Source organism: Chiloscyllium plagiosum, unplaced genomic scaffold (assembly GCF_037043375.1).
Source record: "Chiloscyllium plagiosum isolate Xiang-an unplaced genomic scaffold, Cpla_swu_hap1 HiC_scaffold_4, whole genome shotgun sequence".
Lineage (NCBI taxonomy): Eukaryota > Metazoa > Chordata > Chondrichthyes > Orectolobiformes > Hemiscylliidae > Chiloscyllium > Chiloscyllium plagiosum.
The window spans coordinates 140,018,025-140,036,893 of record NW_028270142.1 but is presented as its reverse complement, the minus strand read 5'-3'; the positions used below and the strand labels follow the sequence as shown (position 1 = coordinate 140,036,893).

The 18,869-nt window shown below is 43.5% G+C and overlaps 1 protein-coding gene across 3 annotated transcripts in view; it reads right to left on the bottom strand.

Moving 5' to 3' along the window:
* Positions 1-18,869, bottom strand: part of stk3 (serine/threonine kinase 3 (STE20 homolog, yeast)) — a 449,830-nt gene that overhangs the window by 139,686 nt on the left and 291,275 nt on the right. For all 3 annotated transcript variants that reach the window (XR_006311343.2, XM_043687660.2, XM_043687663.2), the window contains one exon: positions 11,188-11,313. Coding sequence is in view for 2 of the 3 variants with exons in the window: in XM_043687660.2 (XP_043543595.2) it covers positions 11,188-11,313 (126 nt within the window). In the remaining variant the exon portion in view is untranslated. The remainder of the gene's footprint in view (positions 1-11,187; positions 11,314-18,869) is intronic.

Sequence of the window (18,869 nt, the reverse complement as noted above, 5' to 3'; positions counted from 1 at the left end):
TGCAGTTTCCCAATAATTTTTGTGTTTAAACCTGATGGTTCAATCAGATTCTACATTGACTCTAGAAAGGTCAATGCAGTATGAAAATTTAAATTCCTGTCCAATTCCTCACTTGGAAGACTATATTGAAGTGGCGAAAGTGAGGACTGCAGATGCTGGAGATCAGAGTCAAGATTAGAGTGGTGCTGGAAAGGCACAGCAGGTCAGGCAGCATCCGAGGAGCAGGTTTGAAGCAGTTGGAAATGCCAGAGTGCTTACTAATGCACATTTCTTTTTCCTTTAACACCCTAAGTTAGAGATATTGGATTTTGTCACACCAGAGACAGTCCTTTTGAGTCCCAAATGACACTACCTGGGCTAAGAAATACCCCAGCCATTTTCCAGAGATTGATTAATCACATGGTAGCCATTTATCCAAATCTATAGTTTAGCTTATGTAAGTACTGAAATACTGGAGCAATTTGAAGATCTATTTTGAAGATTAGAATCAGCTGATTTGGTGATGTATCTTGCCAAAAATAAGTTAACAAAAGCACAGTTACCTTACCTAGGGTAAATAATAAATGAAGGATAAGTACTGCGGAGACCACAGAAACACAGAAACAGAAAACTGGAGCTAGAATAGGCCATTCAGCCCTTCAAGCCATCCAGCCATTCCTGATGAAGTGCTGCTGCCCAAAACATCGATTTTCCTGCTCCTTGGATGCTGCCTGACCTGCTGTACTTTTCCCACACCACTCTAATCTTGACTCATTCAGCTCTTCAAGCCTACTCCATCATTCAATATGATCAGGCTGATCATCCAACTCAGTACCTTGTTCCTGCTTTCTCCCCTTTGATCCCGTTAGCCCCAAGAACTCACTCTTTCTTAAAAATATTCAATATTCTGGCTTCAAGTACTTTTCGTAGTAGAGAACTGCACATGCTCACTACTCTTTAGATAAAAAAAAATTCTCATTATCTCAGTCCTAAATGGCCTACCCTGTATACTTAAACTGCATGCCTCTGATTCTGCACTCTATTTAGTGACTTGGCATAAAGATAACAATCTCTCCCACAATTTCTTCAAAATGAAGGAGCTGGTCATCAACTTCAGGAAGTTGGTGAATTCAGGAAGAACAGCGCTGAGGTGGAGGTGTTTGAGAGCTTCAAGTTCCGACAAGTAAATATCACCAACAATATGTGCTGGTCCATCCACGTTGACACTACAGTCAAGAAAGCATAGCGACACCTCTACTTCTTCAGAAGGCTGAGGAAATACGGCATGCTCGTAATGACTCTTACCAAGTTTTATAGATGCATCATAGAAAACATCCTACCAGGTATGGGAACTGCTCTGCCCAAGACTGCAAGAAAATAGAGTTGTGAATGCAGCCCAGTCCATCACAGAAACCAACCTTCCTTCCATTGACTTTGTCTACACTTCCCACTGCCTCAGGAAGCAAGCCAATATAATCAAAGATCCCTACCACACCAGTTATACTCTCTTCCACTTTCTTTCATCGGGCAGAAAATACAAAAGTTTGAAAACACGTATCAATAGGTTTAAGAATATCTTCTTCCCCACTGTTAACGGACTTATGAATGGACATCTCATATATTAGAGTTGATCTTTCTATGCAACTTGTCTGTAGCTGTAACACTATTCTGCATTTTGTTCTATTACCCTGATATAATAATGTAAGGTATGATTTGTCTGGTTAGCACACAAAATGATACTTTTCACTGCACCTCGGTACATTTGACAATAATAAATCAAATCAAATCGAATGAAAAAAATTATTGGAACATCATTCCTGCATTTAGCCTGTCTCATGCTAAGAGAATTTTACAGGTTTCTATGAGATTCCCCCTCATTCTTCTAAACCCCAGTGAATATCATCCGAACCAATCCAGTTTCTCTTCATACATTGGTTCTTCCATCTCAAGAAGCAACTGCCTCAATAGCCAGAAGATCCTTCCTTAGTTAAGGAGACCAAACTGCATACAATAGTCCAGGTTTGGTCTTATCAACCCTGCTCCTGTATTCAAACTATCTTGCTATGAAGACCAACATACCATTTGCCTTCTTCACTGCCTGATGCATTTGCAAGTAGCATATGTGCCACACAATGCCAAGCAATAACCATCAATGAAAAGAGACAATCTAACCACCACCCCTTGACATTCCTCATGTCCACTTTCCTTTTTTTTGGTAACACTTCATTCCCTTACTGATCAAGAATCTATCTCAGCCCTCGCCCCACCCGGTGCGAACCAAGAAGTACCCATCGGCCCACAGCTCCAGGTAACTGGGAGCAGCGGTCCTGTGACAACCCCGCTGTCAGATGGAGAACTGGACTATGCAGAGCCTGGGCCCGACCCGAAGAAACCAGAGCGGGGAAATGGCTTCAGCGTGGAGCCGGACAGCTACCTCAGCCCTGGGAGGGTCCAGCAGTTTGCCGTCACCACGGGGATGCACACAGCTACCCCAGAGGGGCAAGACCAGCAACAAATGGACAGTGTCAACCTTGTAAACTGTTAAAATGGGGTTAAAAATTGCCAGCATCAATGTGCGTAGCATCAAATCGGCTATGCGATGTGTTTCTACAATGGCCATCCTGGCCAACGTTAAAGCCGACGTCCTGTTTCTGTAGGAGTGTGGGATACCGCACCTCAGCAGCTACAGGAGATGGTCGAGCTTGTGGGCCCATGGGCCGTCAGTTTGGTCGGGGGGCAATGATAGCCGCGCCTCCGGCCTGGGTATCCTGTTGCGAGGAGGCAACCTTACCATCTCCGAGGTTAAGGAGGTGGTGGGCGGGCGCCTCCTCGTTGCCGACGTCATGTACAGGAATGCTCCCCTGAGACTGATTAATGTGTATGCCCCAGTGGATAAGAGTGAACGGTTGGCCGTCCTGCAGCAGCTTCCACTGTTGCTGGCTACGTCCAGGCCGATCATTCTGGCCGGAGACTTCAACTGTATCATTGATGCAGATGGACGATCCGGCGGGGGGGACAGTAAACTGGACGCCACGTCCAGAGCCCTGATTGACACGGTAAAAGAAGCCAAGCTGCACGACGTCTTCAGCATCCCTGCAGACGGAGCGCAGCGTAGATACACCTGGTCACGGGCAGACGGGTCTATCCGCTCAAGGATAGATTACCTGTTTGTGTCCCGAACGCTCTCGGTCAGATCCACCGACGTCAAGCCGGTGTTCTTCTCTGACCACTGCCTCCTGCTGGCCAACTGTCACCTACAGGACGAGCAGCGGGCTGGTAAGGGAACGTGGAAGCTGAACACAAAGCTGTTGACCCCGGGAAACATTGAGGAGCTCAAGAGGGACTACGCAGGTTGGAGAACCGTGAAGCCCCTCTTTGAGTCCCCAGCGGACTGGTGGGAAACAGTAAAAGGGAACATCAAGAGGTTCTTCATCCTCAAAGGTGTTCAGGAGGTGAGAGAGAGGCAGGGAAAACTGTCCCAGCTCCAGGAAAGTATGCAGAACCTGCTCCTGCTGCAGACGATGGGAGTGGATGTCACGGAGGACCTCAAGGAGGTGAAGGGCCAGCAAGCCTCGCTCTTTGCTTCAAAGGCCTCCAAGATAATCTTCTGGTCCAGGGTCCACTCGGTGGAGCAGGACGAGACGTGCTCACGTTTCTTTTCCAGAAGGTGCACAAAGAGAGCTCCGTGCTCAGCAGCCTGAAGGAAGAAGATGGCTCGATAACGTCATCTCAGGCTGACGTCATGAGGATCAGTAAATCCTTCTATGCCAGTCTGTATGACGCGAAGCAGACCGACAGCACGGCCTCTCAGTTGTTCCTGTCCTCTATCACGGAGGTCTTAGACGACAGAACACGGGAGAGGCTGGACCAGCCGCTATTTCTGGACGAGCTGACCAAGGCCCACGAGTCCTTCGAAAAGAATAAAACTCCCGGAAGCGACGGCTTACCGGTCAAGCTCTATTCCGCTCTGTGGGACTTGATTGGCCAGGACCTGCTGGAGGTGTATGTCAGTCTGCTTCGGGCAGGTACCATGAGTGAATCCATGAGGAAAGGCATCATCACCCTCATCTACAAGCGGAAGGGGGAGAGGGAGGAACTCAAAAATTGGAGACCAATCTCACTGTTGAATGCGGATTACAAAATTCTGTCAAAGGTAATCGCCAACCGGGTCAGGTCTGCTCTAGGGTCGGTGATTCACCCTGACCAAACCTGTGCTGTGCCGGGCAGGAAGATCGCTGAGAGTCTCGCACTCCTCAGGGATACGATCGCCTACGTGCAGGACAGGGGGTTGGACACCTGCCTGATCAGCCTGGACTAGGAGAAAGCTTTTGACAGGATATCACACAGGTATATGAGAGATGTTCTCTCCAAAATGGGCTTTGGGGAGGGAATCTGCAATTGGATCAAACTGCTCTACACCAACATTGTCAGTGCAGTCTCAATCAATGGGTGGGAATCAGATAGCTTCCCAGTCAGATCTGGAGTCAGGCAGGGCTGCCCTCTCTCTTCTGCCTTGTTTGTGTGCTGCATAGAGCCATTTGCCGAGTCCATCAGGAAGGATGCGAGCCTGAGAGGGGTGACTATTCCTGGCAGCGGGGGCGTGCAGATTAAGGCCTCCCTGTATATGGATGACGTCGCCGTTTTCTGCTTGGATCTGCTGTCCGTGCACAGACTCATGTGCATATGTGACCAGTTCGAACGGGCCTCGGGGGCCAAGGTAAACCGAGGCAAGAGCGAGGCCATGCTCTTCGGGAACTGGGCTGACCAATCCTCGATCCCCTTCACCGTCAGGACCGACCACCTGAAGGTGCTGGGTATTTGGTTTGGAGGGGCTGGGGCGTGCGCCAAGTCTTGGGAGGAGAGTATCAGCAAAGTGAAGCAGAAACTGGGCAGATGGACGCTACGGTCGCTCTCCATCGCGGGAAAAAACCTGGTCATCAGGTGTGAGGCACTGTCATTGCTATTATACGTGGCACAGGTCTGGCCTATTCCCAGAACCTGTGCCGCTGCAGTCAATCGGGCCATCTTCCAGTTTATATGGAGGTCAAAGATGGACCGGGTCCGAAGGGACTCGCTGTACAAAGAAGTGGGCAACGGGGGAAAAAATACACCCAATGCCACCCTCACCCTGATGGCCACCTTTGTGTGTGGCTGCATCAAGCTGTGCGTGGATCCCCGGTACGCAAACACCAAGTGTCACTACGTACTGAGGTTCTACCTGTCCCCGGTGTTGCGAAGGATGGGCCTGGCCTCGCTGCCGCGGAACGCTCTGAGTAGTTGGACCGTTCCGTATCACCTGTCCTTCGTGGAGAAGTTTATGAAGAAAAACACCTTTGACCACAAGTCCATCAGGAAGTGGTCAGCACGTAGTGTCCTTGAGACCCTTCGGGAAAAGGAGAGAGCGGTTCCCTGAGCAGACTGTCAAAGCCATTTGGCAGAATGCCTCATCGCCAGAACTTTCCAACAAGCACCAAGACATGGCTTGGCTGGTGGTGAGAAGGGCTCTGCCTGTGAGATCCTTTATGCACGCCCGGACTCTCTGCTGCACCGTATGCTGCCCTCGAAGCAGCTGCGGGGGGGACGAGACTGTCACACACCTCCTTCTGGAATGTGCCTATGCAGAGGAAGTCTGGAGAGGAATGCAGTGGTGTTTGTCGAGGTTCGTCCCGAGCAGCGCCGTGACGCGGGACTCCGTGCTCTACGGCCTGTTCCCCGGGACGCACACCGAGTCGAACATCAACTGTGCCTGGAGGATCATCAACTCGGTGAAGGACGCTCTCTGGGTGGTCCGAAACCTGCTGATCTTCCAGCTGAAGGAGTTGACCCCGACTGAGTGCTGCAGACTGGCACATTCCAAGGTCCAGGACTACGTGTTGAGGGACGTGCTGAAGCTTGGGGCAGCTGCCGCCAAGGCGCGGTGGGGAAAGACCACTGTGTAAAGTCTGCCTGCCTAACGAAGAACAGGGGGCCCATGCAGTCATTTGGGCTCTGCTGACGCCTCAGCTAATTATATGGGCATATGATTGAAAAATGTACAGACCTGTAAAAAAATGATAAATTCTGATCTCTGTATGTACATGTTTACATATGTATGGCATGACCAACTGTACAGACCATCAAATTATTTTATGAATAAAGTATATTTTTGAAATTAAAAAAATCTATCTATCTCAGCCTTAAACATTCACAAGGACTGTGTTCCCACAGCTCTCTGTGGCAAGGAGTTACAAAAACTCTCAACCCTTTGAGAGAAGAAATTCCTCCTTATCTTAGTCTTAATTTGGTGCACCTTTACTCTGAGACAATATCCTTTGGTTCTAGACTCTCCCAACAGGGAAATATCCTCTCAATATTTACCCTGCCAAGGGTTCATTCTAAATCTTCTCTGAACTGTCTTCAATGAAATGATGTCTTTCCTTAAATAGGAGACCACAACTGCTCACAGTACTCCAGATATAGTCTAACTGGCACCTTGTACATTTGCAGTAAGATTTGCCAACTCTTAAACTTCAACCCACTTGAAATCAGGGCCAACATTCCATTAGCCGTCCACATTACCTGCTGCACCTGTGTGATAACTTTTTGTGTTCCGTGCACAAGTACCCTGAAGTCCCTTTGCATTGCAGCTTTCTGCAGTTTGTTTTTCATTGAAATAAAATTCTGTGCATTTGTTCTCACTTCCAAAATGACCAACTTTACATTTTTTCACATTATATTCCATTTGCCAACTTTTTGCCCACTCATTTATCTCTCTGTAAACTGTATCCCTTTTATAGTCTGCCTTTCCAGCTACTTTTGTGTTGTCTCCAAATTTGGCATTTACTTCCTTGCTCCAAGTAATTTATATTTATTGTAAACACTTGCAGTCCCAGCATTAATCCCTGTGGAGACCCTCTAGTCACAGGTCACCATCCAGAAAAAGAACCCTTCATTCCTACTCTCTGCTTCCTGCTCATTAGCCAATTCTCTGTCTATATCAATATACTGCCTCCAACACCGTGGGCCCTTATCCTATGACTTAACCTTTTGTGAGGTACCTTGTTGACCGCCTTCTAGAAGTCCCAATACAACATATCAACTGGTTCCCTTTTATCCACTCTGGGTTGAGACTTGCTCAAAAAACTTTAATGTATTAGTCAGACATGATTTCCCTTTGAAGCTGACTCTGCTTGCATTCTGGAAAAGCATACAGAGGAATCTTTGTTTCGTGTTTCTTGGGGAATCTGCATTTGCAAAATCCCAGAGATGGCTGCCTTTGTTGTTATGTTGGGGAAGTTGTCAATGTTCAAATTTCTATTTTTCAGAGGTAGCAATAGACATGGATCCCAGTGCAGGTTAGGATGGTAACGCTTTTTTTTAAATTCAGCATACTTTTATGTAATTGGGTAGGAGCTGTCAGTCATGTTTTACTCTGTCATTTTGATCCACATCATCTTACATAAGCTTACAGTTGATCCTATCCCCATTTCTACTGAGCTGGTCTGATTCCCTATATGTATTAAACTCTCATCACCTCAGTGGAAATTGGTAAACCTATCATGGACAGGTTCTACAATGATTCAAACTGCTTTGCTAATTGGACTGGATGAGCTCTGAGGCTTGGTCCTTCCATTGCCCTTGGGTAAACAGTGAAAAGCAGAAACAGTGATGGGATTTCTGTACACACAACAGAGGGGCCATTTTTCACTGTGTGTATTCTGTCTCAATTCAAGATGGGAAAATTCTGTCTTTGCTGTCAGGAATAGTAGAATAGTTGTCCTTTCAGAAGAACTGCATATATTATCCATGGAGCTGAAGTACTCAGTTGTACCTTTACTTGTTCATCAATTCATAAGCAGAGAATGCATTGACATGCAAGTGTACAGTATAGAATGCATGGTTCAATTTTGCATTGAAGAACAGGCTCAGCAAACTAGATTCATTATGTGACATTAGTTGCCGGAAATAGTTTAAAATATTCTTGGCAAACATCATTGAGATGAAGCAGTAAACTGCCCTGCAGTGTTTTATCCAGCAGCAAAGCTAAAAACTGGCAAGACTTGCGCATACCAGCAGAAGATGGGATACAAGGTCCTTTGAATAGGAGAACAAAGCTTTACTGCTGGAACTACTAGCCAATCATTCATTGCATTTTTTCTCCTACAAAACATCATGTTGATTTTATTATCTTTTGTATTTCATTTATTTAAAAGACAATCTAATAGAAATAATGTTAGGATTGTTAGTTAAGGCTATCATGTACAGAATTTTATTTAATTTATAAATATGAATTATTTCATTATATAATTTTTAAAAAATAGTTAGAAATTTGTACTATGAACCTCCAGAAAAAAAAATTGACTCACTAACAGTGAATCAGATAATAATCATGAAACTGAAGTACATTTGAATTCCTTATAAAATTGAGGACGTTATAAAAGTAACTATAATCTGAGTCAAACCACTGATACACTGGTTATGTTGAAGAATTTACAATGGAACAGTGCAGTGTTCATTACACCTTAATATGTACCACTGTCGTTGTGGATTTGGCATGTGTTTGTAGTCACCTCAGGGATTCCTTGGTTAGGTGGTCCTACCACTAGTAATGCATACCAACATTTTTCAACTTATTGTTAAAAAACCTCAGGTCATTTCCTGTACCACCTTTTAATTTCTAATGGTCGAAAATGACTTATAATTGCATCAGCTGTTTTCAATCACTAAAACTCTCGATGGCAATCAATGTCTGCTGCCAAGATTTTCAGCATTTGTACAGATTTCCTTGTTTTTTGTGCTTGAGTACATGTGTGAGCGGAGCTCTGCTTCAGTCCCTCTTCCCTTCAACCATGATGTACATTGGCATGTCTGCCCACTTGTATCACTGGTTTACAAAAATTCATCATGGTGTCAATGATTCTTCTCATCTATTTTTGTAGCTTCCTCATTTGAACAAGCTTTTTCTGCTTTCATTGACTGTTTATGGCAGCATATCCCAAAACAAACTGACTGAATACCTCAAGGCTTGCAGATAAAATACGAAATTATCAGTCTATCCCTTTGAGGGTCCAGTGGTATAAATATTTGGAAATGTTTCCCACAAGCTGCCAGGCAACGGATCACTCCTGTGCAGCTGCTCACATTGGATATTCGATTCACATCATACTTCAAAAAACACATAAGGGGAAAAAAACCAACCACGTGCAGTGAAGCTTAAACTAACATTTAAATTTTGAGATTGGAATTAACCTTCTGTAGAATGCTCTGCTTGTAATTTTTCTTAATTAAAACAGCCTGTACAATTACCTCAGCAGAGCAGTACAGCTATCAAAACATGCCATTTTGTCAAAGTGCATTCCCATCTCCTTAGCTACCCATCATTTGTGTAAGGATAATTTCAGGATACTATAGCTATTAATTTATTAACTGTTCTCAATTAGATATTGAGGATATCTTTTGAATGAATCCCCTTTTGGATACATAATGTGCTATGATTGAATGAATGTTACCTTTCATTTTATGAAAGTTGCCATTTTATCTGAGTAGCTTTATTTTAGCAAATGCCATGTTATGTTCATTCATTCAAAGCAACTTTAAAATGTGCACATTTAAAAATGAAACTACATCCACAACAAAAAGTATCTGTCTCAAAGAACTGAGGTAACATCCCTTTTTCTCAATACCATTTTTAACCACTGCAAACTAAATATCATGACACTCATGGAACCAACAATGAATAGTTTTCTGCAAGTAACAACTCAGGATACAAATAGATTAGATTAGATTACTTACACTGTGGAAACAGGCCCTTCAGCCCAGAAGTCCACACCGACCCGCACGCACCCAGACCCATTCCCCTACATTTACCCCTGCACCTAACACTACAGGCAATTTAGCATGGCCAATTCACCTAACCTGCACATTTTTGGACCGTGGGAGGAAACCAGAGCACCCGGAGGAAACCCACGCAGACACGGGGAGAATGTGCAAACTCCACACAGTCAGTCGCCTGAGGCGGGAATTGAACCCGGGTCTCTGGCGCTGTGAGACAGCAGTGCTAACCATTGTGCCACCGTGCCACCCAATAAAAGCCACACAGACACAGAGAGAACATGTAAACTCCACACAGACAGTTGTCAGAGGCTGGAATTGAATTCAGGTCCCTGGCACTGTGAGACAGCAGTGCTAACCACTGTGCCACTGTTCCACCCTGCAAATAGAATAATAATTTTTTTAACATCTAAACTAGCTTTGCAATTTCAAGAACTTCATGGGCAGGATTTTTCAGACAGCAGGATTTCCCTCACTGCCACTGGAAGAGTTGGTGTGGAATCAATCACAGCAGCCCCACAGAAACTCGCTACTTAGCTGGAGACAGGGCTTCAGCCCAGATTGGCGAGCAGTTATGTCTTCCCAATGGTGTCAGAGGCAGCAGTGGCCATGTCTGGGACCATAAGCAGCCCCCTGATTTAAAGTACAGTAGCGCCTCAACATACGAACAACCCCGTTCAAATACAAATCGGTTTACGAACAGGATTGTACGTAAAATTTTGCTTCAATGTATGTACGAAATTCAAGGTACAAACGAAGGTACGAATGCAAAAAGCCCGTGTGCGACCACGTGGTTTCATTGTTCTGCTTTGCTACGTGATTGTTGAACGCAAAAGCTCTCGGGCCCCGCGTGATCTCATTCAGTTCGTCTTTGGCACGTGCGCCGTCCGAGCATTCTTACGCTATCCGAACAATGGGAAAAATTGATTCAGTTCGCGAACGGATTAAGTTCATAAGTCGAGGCGTTACTGTACTAGAGTGCAAGAGCAGGTAAAAGCAGTAAGTTCTTTCTATCTAATTATTCAGCAGAAGTATCCAGAACCTTATCTGGAATTTTAAGTATGGAATTTATATTTGCTGAAATAGCACACAAGTCAAATGGGTGCAACACCTGAAGTCATGAAGCTGAATAATAAGTAATTATGGAATGGGATAGGAAGAGTTCTACAAGCAAGCTGTTTATCCTCTTGGCTCCAGATAATATGGGCCCAAGGAATCCAGAGATGTGCAGGTCAGTATGGAAAGCAATGTTAAATAAAATAACTTAATTCTTCTGAACTACTTCAAACAAATTATTTTTGGAAATGAGTTCAATCAAGTCATATTTGTAGAAAGGTACTGTGATGAATTAGATTAAATAAGCATCAAATAATTTAAATGCATTATTGCCACACTTACTGAGTTCTCATCATCTTCTTCGAGTTCCCTCTGCTGTTCTTGATGTCTTTTTGCTTTAATTTCCATTGCTTCAATTATTAAATCTCTCAGAATTGACACTGATTTGGCATTTTTAATGAAATTGTGCTGTAGCAAGAGAAGGAAATGTAGCAAACGATTAACAAGTAGTTAACATGCAACACTCACAAACAATCAGATGAAGTATGTATTGACATATTAATTCCTCTGTCATAAATCTCCCTTTGAAAAGGTAAAATATTAATGAAAAGGTAATATTAATTATAAAATATCAAGGATTCCTCGAGTCATTCATTCATTGGCTCAATAAACAAATGCACACTGGGGATACACCAACACTTGCTTGTTACTCAGTTTTCTGTAGTGGCAGCATGGATTCTGCAATTACTTTCAGAGTGCCCAGATGACAGAGATGGATTAACAGCCGATGTTTCCACTCCTGCCTTCAATATGTAGTCCCTTTTGAAACTGGATCGGCATCGATGACAGGTAAAAGTATTGCTATTCTGGCTAGATTGTTACTAACTTGTACTGCAACAGTTATGGATTGAACTTCTGTATGAAGGACAACTCCTTCAGTGAGGTAGCAGAGGGCTGCCAGCATATTTGATGTATCATCATCATCTTAAGAAGAGAGCAAGAACATGTTTTTTTTGGCAGGAGGTGGACAGAGAAGAGAAAGTGCATCATCTTGCACAGGGATGAATTTCTGTTAGGGATATTTTGATATATAAAGACATTTTTTTTAGTTCAAAAATATACTTTATTCATAAAAACGTCTTGACATACGTACACAGTCACTCAAGCAGTTTGGTTCCGAATGGTAGCATATGAAGAAACAAACAAACATTGGAGTTTGGCCCGATCCAGTAAACAAACCAAAGACATTTCTTACTTGTACAAGACTATATATTTGAGGCACGGACCCCCATTAAAGTTTGACTGAAAGACTTTAGATGGTGTCTTTCCCCACTGCGCCTTGACAGCAGCTGCCCCAAGCGTTAGTGCATCCCTCAGCACGTAGTCCTGGACCTTGGAATGTGTCAGTCTGCAACATTCAGTCAAAGTCAACTCCTTGCTCTCGAAGACCAACAGGTTTCGGGCACTTTATTGTTAAACGTGCTTATTTAGCTGAACAAATTGTTGCAATTGTGTGGTTCGTAAGACAATTATGCTTTTGGAGTGTAATTTAATTTTACAAGGACCTGTCCTGATGTCTGTCTGGAAATAAACTTGGGGATTTGATTATTAGTGATCAAATGAAGGTTTTTTTTAAATGAAGGTTTAGACTGTTCTACTCAGATCAAAGTGCAAGTTATTTATATTTGGAGTCAATAACAAAGGTGTCTGAGCTCACGGCTATCCAAAAATCCCAGAAAGGTGCTGTAAGTATCAGTTTGTTAACAGCTGTGCCATAAACTCTCAATTTATTTCGAAGTCAAAAGAGAGTTGAGTTCAGGATCGCCAATTAGCATTTCTAAATACATGGCTAATGTGTTTCACATTGCCATGGGGATTGAGGGCAGAGGAAGCCATTTTTCAGATCTCGTTACAGACTTCCCTAGAAATCAATAAATCTCTCAGATAGAGAGGCGTTTTTGTGAGGTCAGTTATAAGACAAAGATGCCTGGCATTGTGCAACACTACAGCCAGATGCAGTCGGGAGTCAGTCTCTATTTCGAAGAGATGGACCCTGTAGCCATCTAAGGATTTCAGGGAAGAAGAATCAACAGAACAAACTTTACTGCTGGTGATAGATTGAAGAAATACAAAAAACTGTGGAAAGCACCTTAAGAGAGTAACCCAAAGTTATATACAGGAAAAAGGGGATATGGGAATCCATTAAAAGCCAGGCGCAATGGTGAACTGTTTATTACAATGAATGCCTTCCTGTGGAGAACACGGTGCATGATAAGCCAAAAAAGAGAAAATTCCTGTCAATTAATTTTAAAACACACTATCTGGTCATGCCATTAAAACTCAATACATTTTCATTTCTACGGCTATTGCAGTCGTTTTCCTATCTTAGTTTAATCAACTTACATTTAATAGGCCTTAGAAATTAGGCTTCAAAGCTGTTCTTCATTCATTCATGGGCATTCATGGCTAGACCAACATTTATTTCTCATCCCTAGTTGACCTTGAGAAGGTGGTGGTGAACCACCTTCTTGAACCTCTGCAGTCTGAGTGCTGTAAATAGAGCTACAATGCTGTTCGGGAGGGAGTTCCAGAGTTTTGACCCAATGACAAAGAAATAAGTCAAGATGGTGAGTCGCTTGGCAGGGAATTTGCCTGTAACTTGCATTTGGATTCCCATTGATCTGCTGCCCTTGTCCTTCTAGATGGAAGTGGTCCTGAGTTTGGAAGGTACTGTCTAAGGGACTTTTAAGTATTTAAAACATACATTACTAAATACAGGCAGAAGGGTTATAACTGGGGGGTTCAAAATCAATTGTTTTCCAGATTAGAAATTCTGGATCAAGATATTTTACTATCCAAGTTGTCTAAGTTCAACGCAAAAGAAATAAATAGCCAATATCAACACAGATACAAATAAATTCATATTGTTAAAATATTTGGTGTTGGTAGAAACTTGAATGTAATTCCTTGTAACACAATAAGGCCAACACAATTTGCTGCATTTACAAAAGTGAATATATTCAAAACAATTCATGAGCTGCGAGTTCATGAAAATCACTGTGAAAACATTCCTTTTAATAGTTACTGAAGAGTGTAATTACATGATATTGGGGATCTCATTCATGAGCAGCAATGGTAAAACCATAATCTGAATCCAAGGGATTAGTTTTAATTCAAGTCAGTATTGGTGCAAAAGTGGTTAGACCATAAAACATAGGAGTGGAAGTAAGGCCATTCAGCCCATTGAGTCCATTCAGCCATTCATGTGGCTGATGGGCATTTCAATGCCACTTACCCGCACTCCCCCCGTAGCCCTTAATTCCTTGCAAGATCAAGAATTTATCAATCTCTGCCTTGAAGACATTTAATGTCCCGGCCTCCACTGTGCTCTGTGGCAATGAATTCCACAGGCCCACCACTCTCTGGCTGAAGAAACGTTTCCTCATTTCTATTCTAAATTGACCCCCACTAATTCTAAGGCTGTGCCCACAGGTCCTGGTATCCCCGCCTAACAGAAACAAATTCCCAGCGTCCACCCTTTCTAAGCCATGCATTATCTTGTAACTTTCTATTAGATCTCCCCTCAACTTTCTAAACTCTAATGAATACAAGCCCAGGATCCTCAGCCATTCATCGTGTGTCACAAAGACCAGCCTGTTCTGAAAAAGCGAACAGAATGCACCTGGATATGTTTTAGTATATGACATAATTTTCCAACTTGAAGCAGGTGGGAGTAGGTCAAGCCAGGAAGACAGAAACCAGACACTCAAGGAAATAATTCTTGGCATAAACCTTCCACATCCGTCAAATTTTCACCTGCACTTCTACACATAGAGTCATAGAGATGTACAACACAGAAACAGACTCTTTGGTCCAACTCGTCCATGCCGACCAGATATCCCAACCCAACCTAGGCCCACCTGCCAGCACCTGGCCCTTCCTATTCATATACCCATCCAGATGCCTTTTAAATGTTACCATTTACTGTATCCATTGCTCCCAATGCAGTCTCCTCTACACTGGGGAGATAGGACACCTACACACAGAGTGCTTCAGAGAACACCTCCGGGACACCTGCACCAACCAACCCCACTGCCCCGTCGCTGAAAACTTCAACTCCCACTCTCACTCCACTGAGGGCATACAGGTCCTGGGCCTCCTCCACTGCCACTCCCTGACCACCTGATGCCTGGAAAAGAATGCCTCATCTGCCTCTGGATCCTCCAATGTGGATTTAACCAGTTTCCTCATTTCCCCTCCCCCCACCTTATCCCAGTACCAACCTCCCAGCTCGGCACCACCCTCATGACCTGTTCTACTGTCCATCTTCCTTCTCACCTATCCGCTCCACCCTCCCCTCTGACCTATCACCATTAGCCCCATCTCCATCCACCTATCGCACTCTCAGCTACCTTCCCCCCAGACTCATCCCCTCCTCCCATTTATCTCTCCACCCCAGAGGTTCCCAGCCTCATTCTGAGGAAAGGCTTTTGCCGAAAACATCGATTTTCCTGCTCCTTGGATGCTGCCTGACCAGCAACACACTCTGGACCCTAATCTCCAACATCTGCAGTCCTCACTTTTGCTAAACTAAAAGTAGGATGAGGTTCAGAAACAGATTCTGACATGGATAAATGGAGGGAAAATAAGTATAAGGCACCCTCATGAATTTCCTTTGGAGCCTGGAGGATCATTCCTGCTCCTCTCTCTCCATGGAATCCTCCAGAAGATTATTGAAGAAGGGTCACTTGTCTCAAAATGATGCCTCTGCTTTTTCTCCACAGTTGAATCCAGAGATGCTGAGTTTCTCAGTCAAATTCTGTTTATGTTTCAGATTTAGTTTGACCTTGACTGAATTCAGTTGTTTTCCACCAGGATTCTGTAATGGGTTTGCCACCTAGTGAGTCTCACACAGATAAAGTTAAATTTGCATTGATATTTTAGTTATGTCATCAGACAGCAATTTTTACAGTTCAATTAGGATCCTGTTTGTTTGCAGTGGGAGTAAAAAGTCAGTTGATTTGAAAATCAATCAAGAGAAAATAGCACCGGGCATGAACAAAGTGACTTTGGACCAATCAATGCATAAATTTAACCCGTCAAATGCACCATTTCACCCACTCCCTTCCCAAACAATAATAATGGTGATATTACTTTGTAAGGAGAGATGGTGCAAGGCAAGAGAAGGTAGGGAGCATAAGTAGAATGGGGTCGTTTGCGAAGAAGGAAAGTAGAAGTCAAGAAAAGGTAAGAAGTCACATGACACCAGGTTATAATCCAATAGGTTTATTTGAAATCATAAACCTGACGAAGGAGCAGCAGTCCAACACCAGCATCTTCATCTCAAGGAAAGGTAAGACAGAAGGGGATAAGGAAGATAAAGGTGGTGAAGTTAGATACAAAAAACAGAATGAGGTGGACAGTAAGATGGAGCTGAGGGAGGGAGTAGGCAAAGGGAATGAAATCCCATTACATTTGGATACATTGAGGAACAAAAAGATTGCTAAGAAGAGACAAGAAGTTGAAGTTTTTTGTCTTCCACTCATAAGGAGTATGACACATGAAGAAGACTTGAAAAAACAGACACCAATTTACACAGCGTGAAAACAAAGTTCCGACTGGTTTGGCCATCAGATGTAGCAAGAAGAGTTAACTAGTAATCTTAATTCTCAGACCAGACAGGTAGGTTCTGATTGCTACATTTCCACCGGCAACACACTGACCAGAGATTGATAGTTTCCATGACCGCTTTCATTTCTATTATTTTTGCCTGTGTATGACAGAGCCCTCCGCATTATTATATGTAGCGTCTAGCATGTATAACTCTTAGCTATTGGGTTGTGCTCAATGTTGCACCAGAAACCAATTTTGTATCATTAGTTAGGCTCACAATATTGGACATGCGCGAAGTTCACAGTACTTCTAAGTTTTGGGTCATTCCCAAATTCTGAAATTGTATACTGCACACTGAAATCTAAATCATTAACATAATTCAAGGAAAGTGGTCCAAATGACCACTAAAGAACACCAATGGATAACTTCCTCCAGTCTGAGAAAATATTATTTATCACTATTGTTTCCTGCATCCGATCATTCAGCCAACTTAGTATCTACCCAACATCCCTTATATTCCCATGGGCCTCAACTTTGATGACAAGCTATCATGTGGTACTTCATCAATGCAATTTGGAAGTCCCTCACCAACCCTCTTTTTTACCTCATTAATGTATCCAAAATGTCTCATCATGCTTCCCAGAGCAGCAGGGTAAAAAAGCAAATTCTTCATCCAATTTCTCCCATCCACTCAACTTATCCAAAACAGTGCTTCCCTTACCTTGCAACTTGGAACCTGACCCACTTGGCAATCTACCCACTTCCCACTTGGCACCTCATCCTCCACCCAAATGGCACCCTACTTACATGGTACCTTATCCACCTGGCACTACCACTAACCCATCTGGTATCCTACCCCAGCACCCTACCTCAGCGCCAGCTGGCACTATGCCTGGATATCTCTCTACTTATCTAGCACACTGGCATCCTACCCAGCTGGCACCCTACTAACAATGAATATTACTCCTATCATCCTAACCCATTCCAGCTAGCGTCCTACTGATCTGGCATCCAAGACTCCCTTATTATATTTATTTTATGTACTTACGATTTGATCGCAATTGTCAGAATGGCTGTGAGGACGTTTAAACTTCATGGTACTATACTTGACTGCCATAAAAAGAGGGTGTAGTTTGTCTTTCTCCAAAAATTCTGCACAACAAAAGAACAGTCAGACTGGAAGTACAGTTCACATTTCTGAGAGTGCCCTGAGCAGAACCTCCTCTTAGAAATGCAGAGCCCCCTTCTTTCATAAGAAAGGGCCAGAGTTGCAATCTGCATGAGATTGCCACTCCTTGGAAAATCCAGCCCAATGTTTGTTTTATGCTTCTTCCAAATATTTAATAGTAACATTCCTCCGCTAACTGTGCATAAAATGTTACAAACAGTAGCAAGGCCTAGTTGTGCATACGGCAATTAGCTAGAGTCATAGAGATATACAGCATGGAGACAGACTCTTTGGTCCAACTCATCCATGCCACCCAGATATCCTAAATAAATCTAGTCCCATTTGCCAGCATTTGGTCCATATCCCCTAAATCTTTTCCTGTTCATATATCCATCATGATGCCTTTTAAATGTTGTAATTCTATCAGCCTCCACCACTTCCGCTGGCAGCTCATTCCAAACACACATTACCGTCTGCGTGAAAAAGTTGCCCGAGATCCCTTTTAAATCTTTCCCCTCTCACCTTAAAACTATGCCCTCCAGTTTTGGACTCACCCACCAAGCGAAAAGACCTTGTCCATTCACCCTATCCATGCCCCTCACGATTTTATAAACCTCCAAAAGATCTACTAGCCTCAGCTTCCAATGCTTCAGGGAAAATAGCCCTGGTCTATTCAGCCTTTCGCTATAGCTCAAACCCTCTAACCCTGGCAACATCCTTGTAAATCTTTCCTGAATCTTATCAAGTTTCACAACATAAGCCCATAAAACCATAAGACATAGGAGCAGACATTAGGCTACTCAGCCCATCAAGTCTTCTCCGCCATTCAATCATGGCTGATAAGTTTCTCAATGCCATTATCCTGCTTTCTCCCCGTAACCCTTGGTCCCCTTGATACTCAAGAACCTATCTATCTCAGTCTCAAATGTACTCAATGACCTGGCCTCCATAGCCTTCTGTGGCAATGAATTCCATAGATTCAACACTCTCTGATTGAAGAAGTTTCCCTTATCTCTGTTCCCCTTAAGGCTGCGCCTTTGGATCCTAGTCTCTCCTATCAATGGAAATATCTTCCTAACATCTATTCTGTCCAGGTCATTCAGTATTCTGTACATTTCAATTATATCCCCCCTCACATCCTTTTGAACTCCATCGAGTTTAGTGGTCAAACATTCCTCATAGTTTAAGCTTTTTATTCCTGGGATCATTCTTGCAAACCTCCTCTGAACACGCTCCAAGGCAA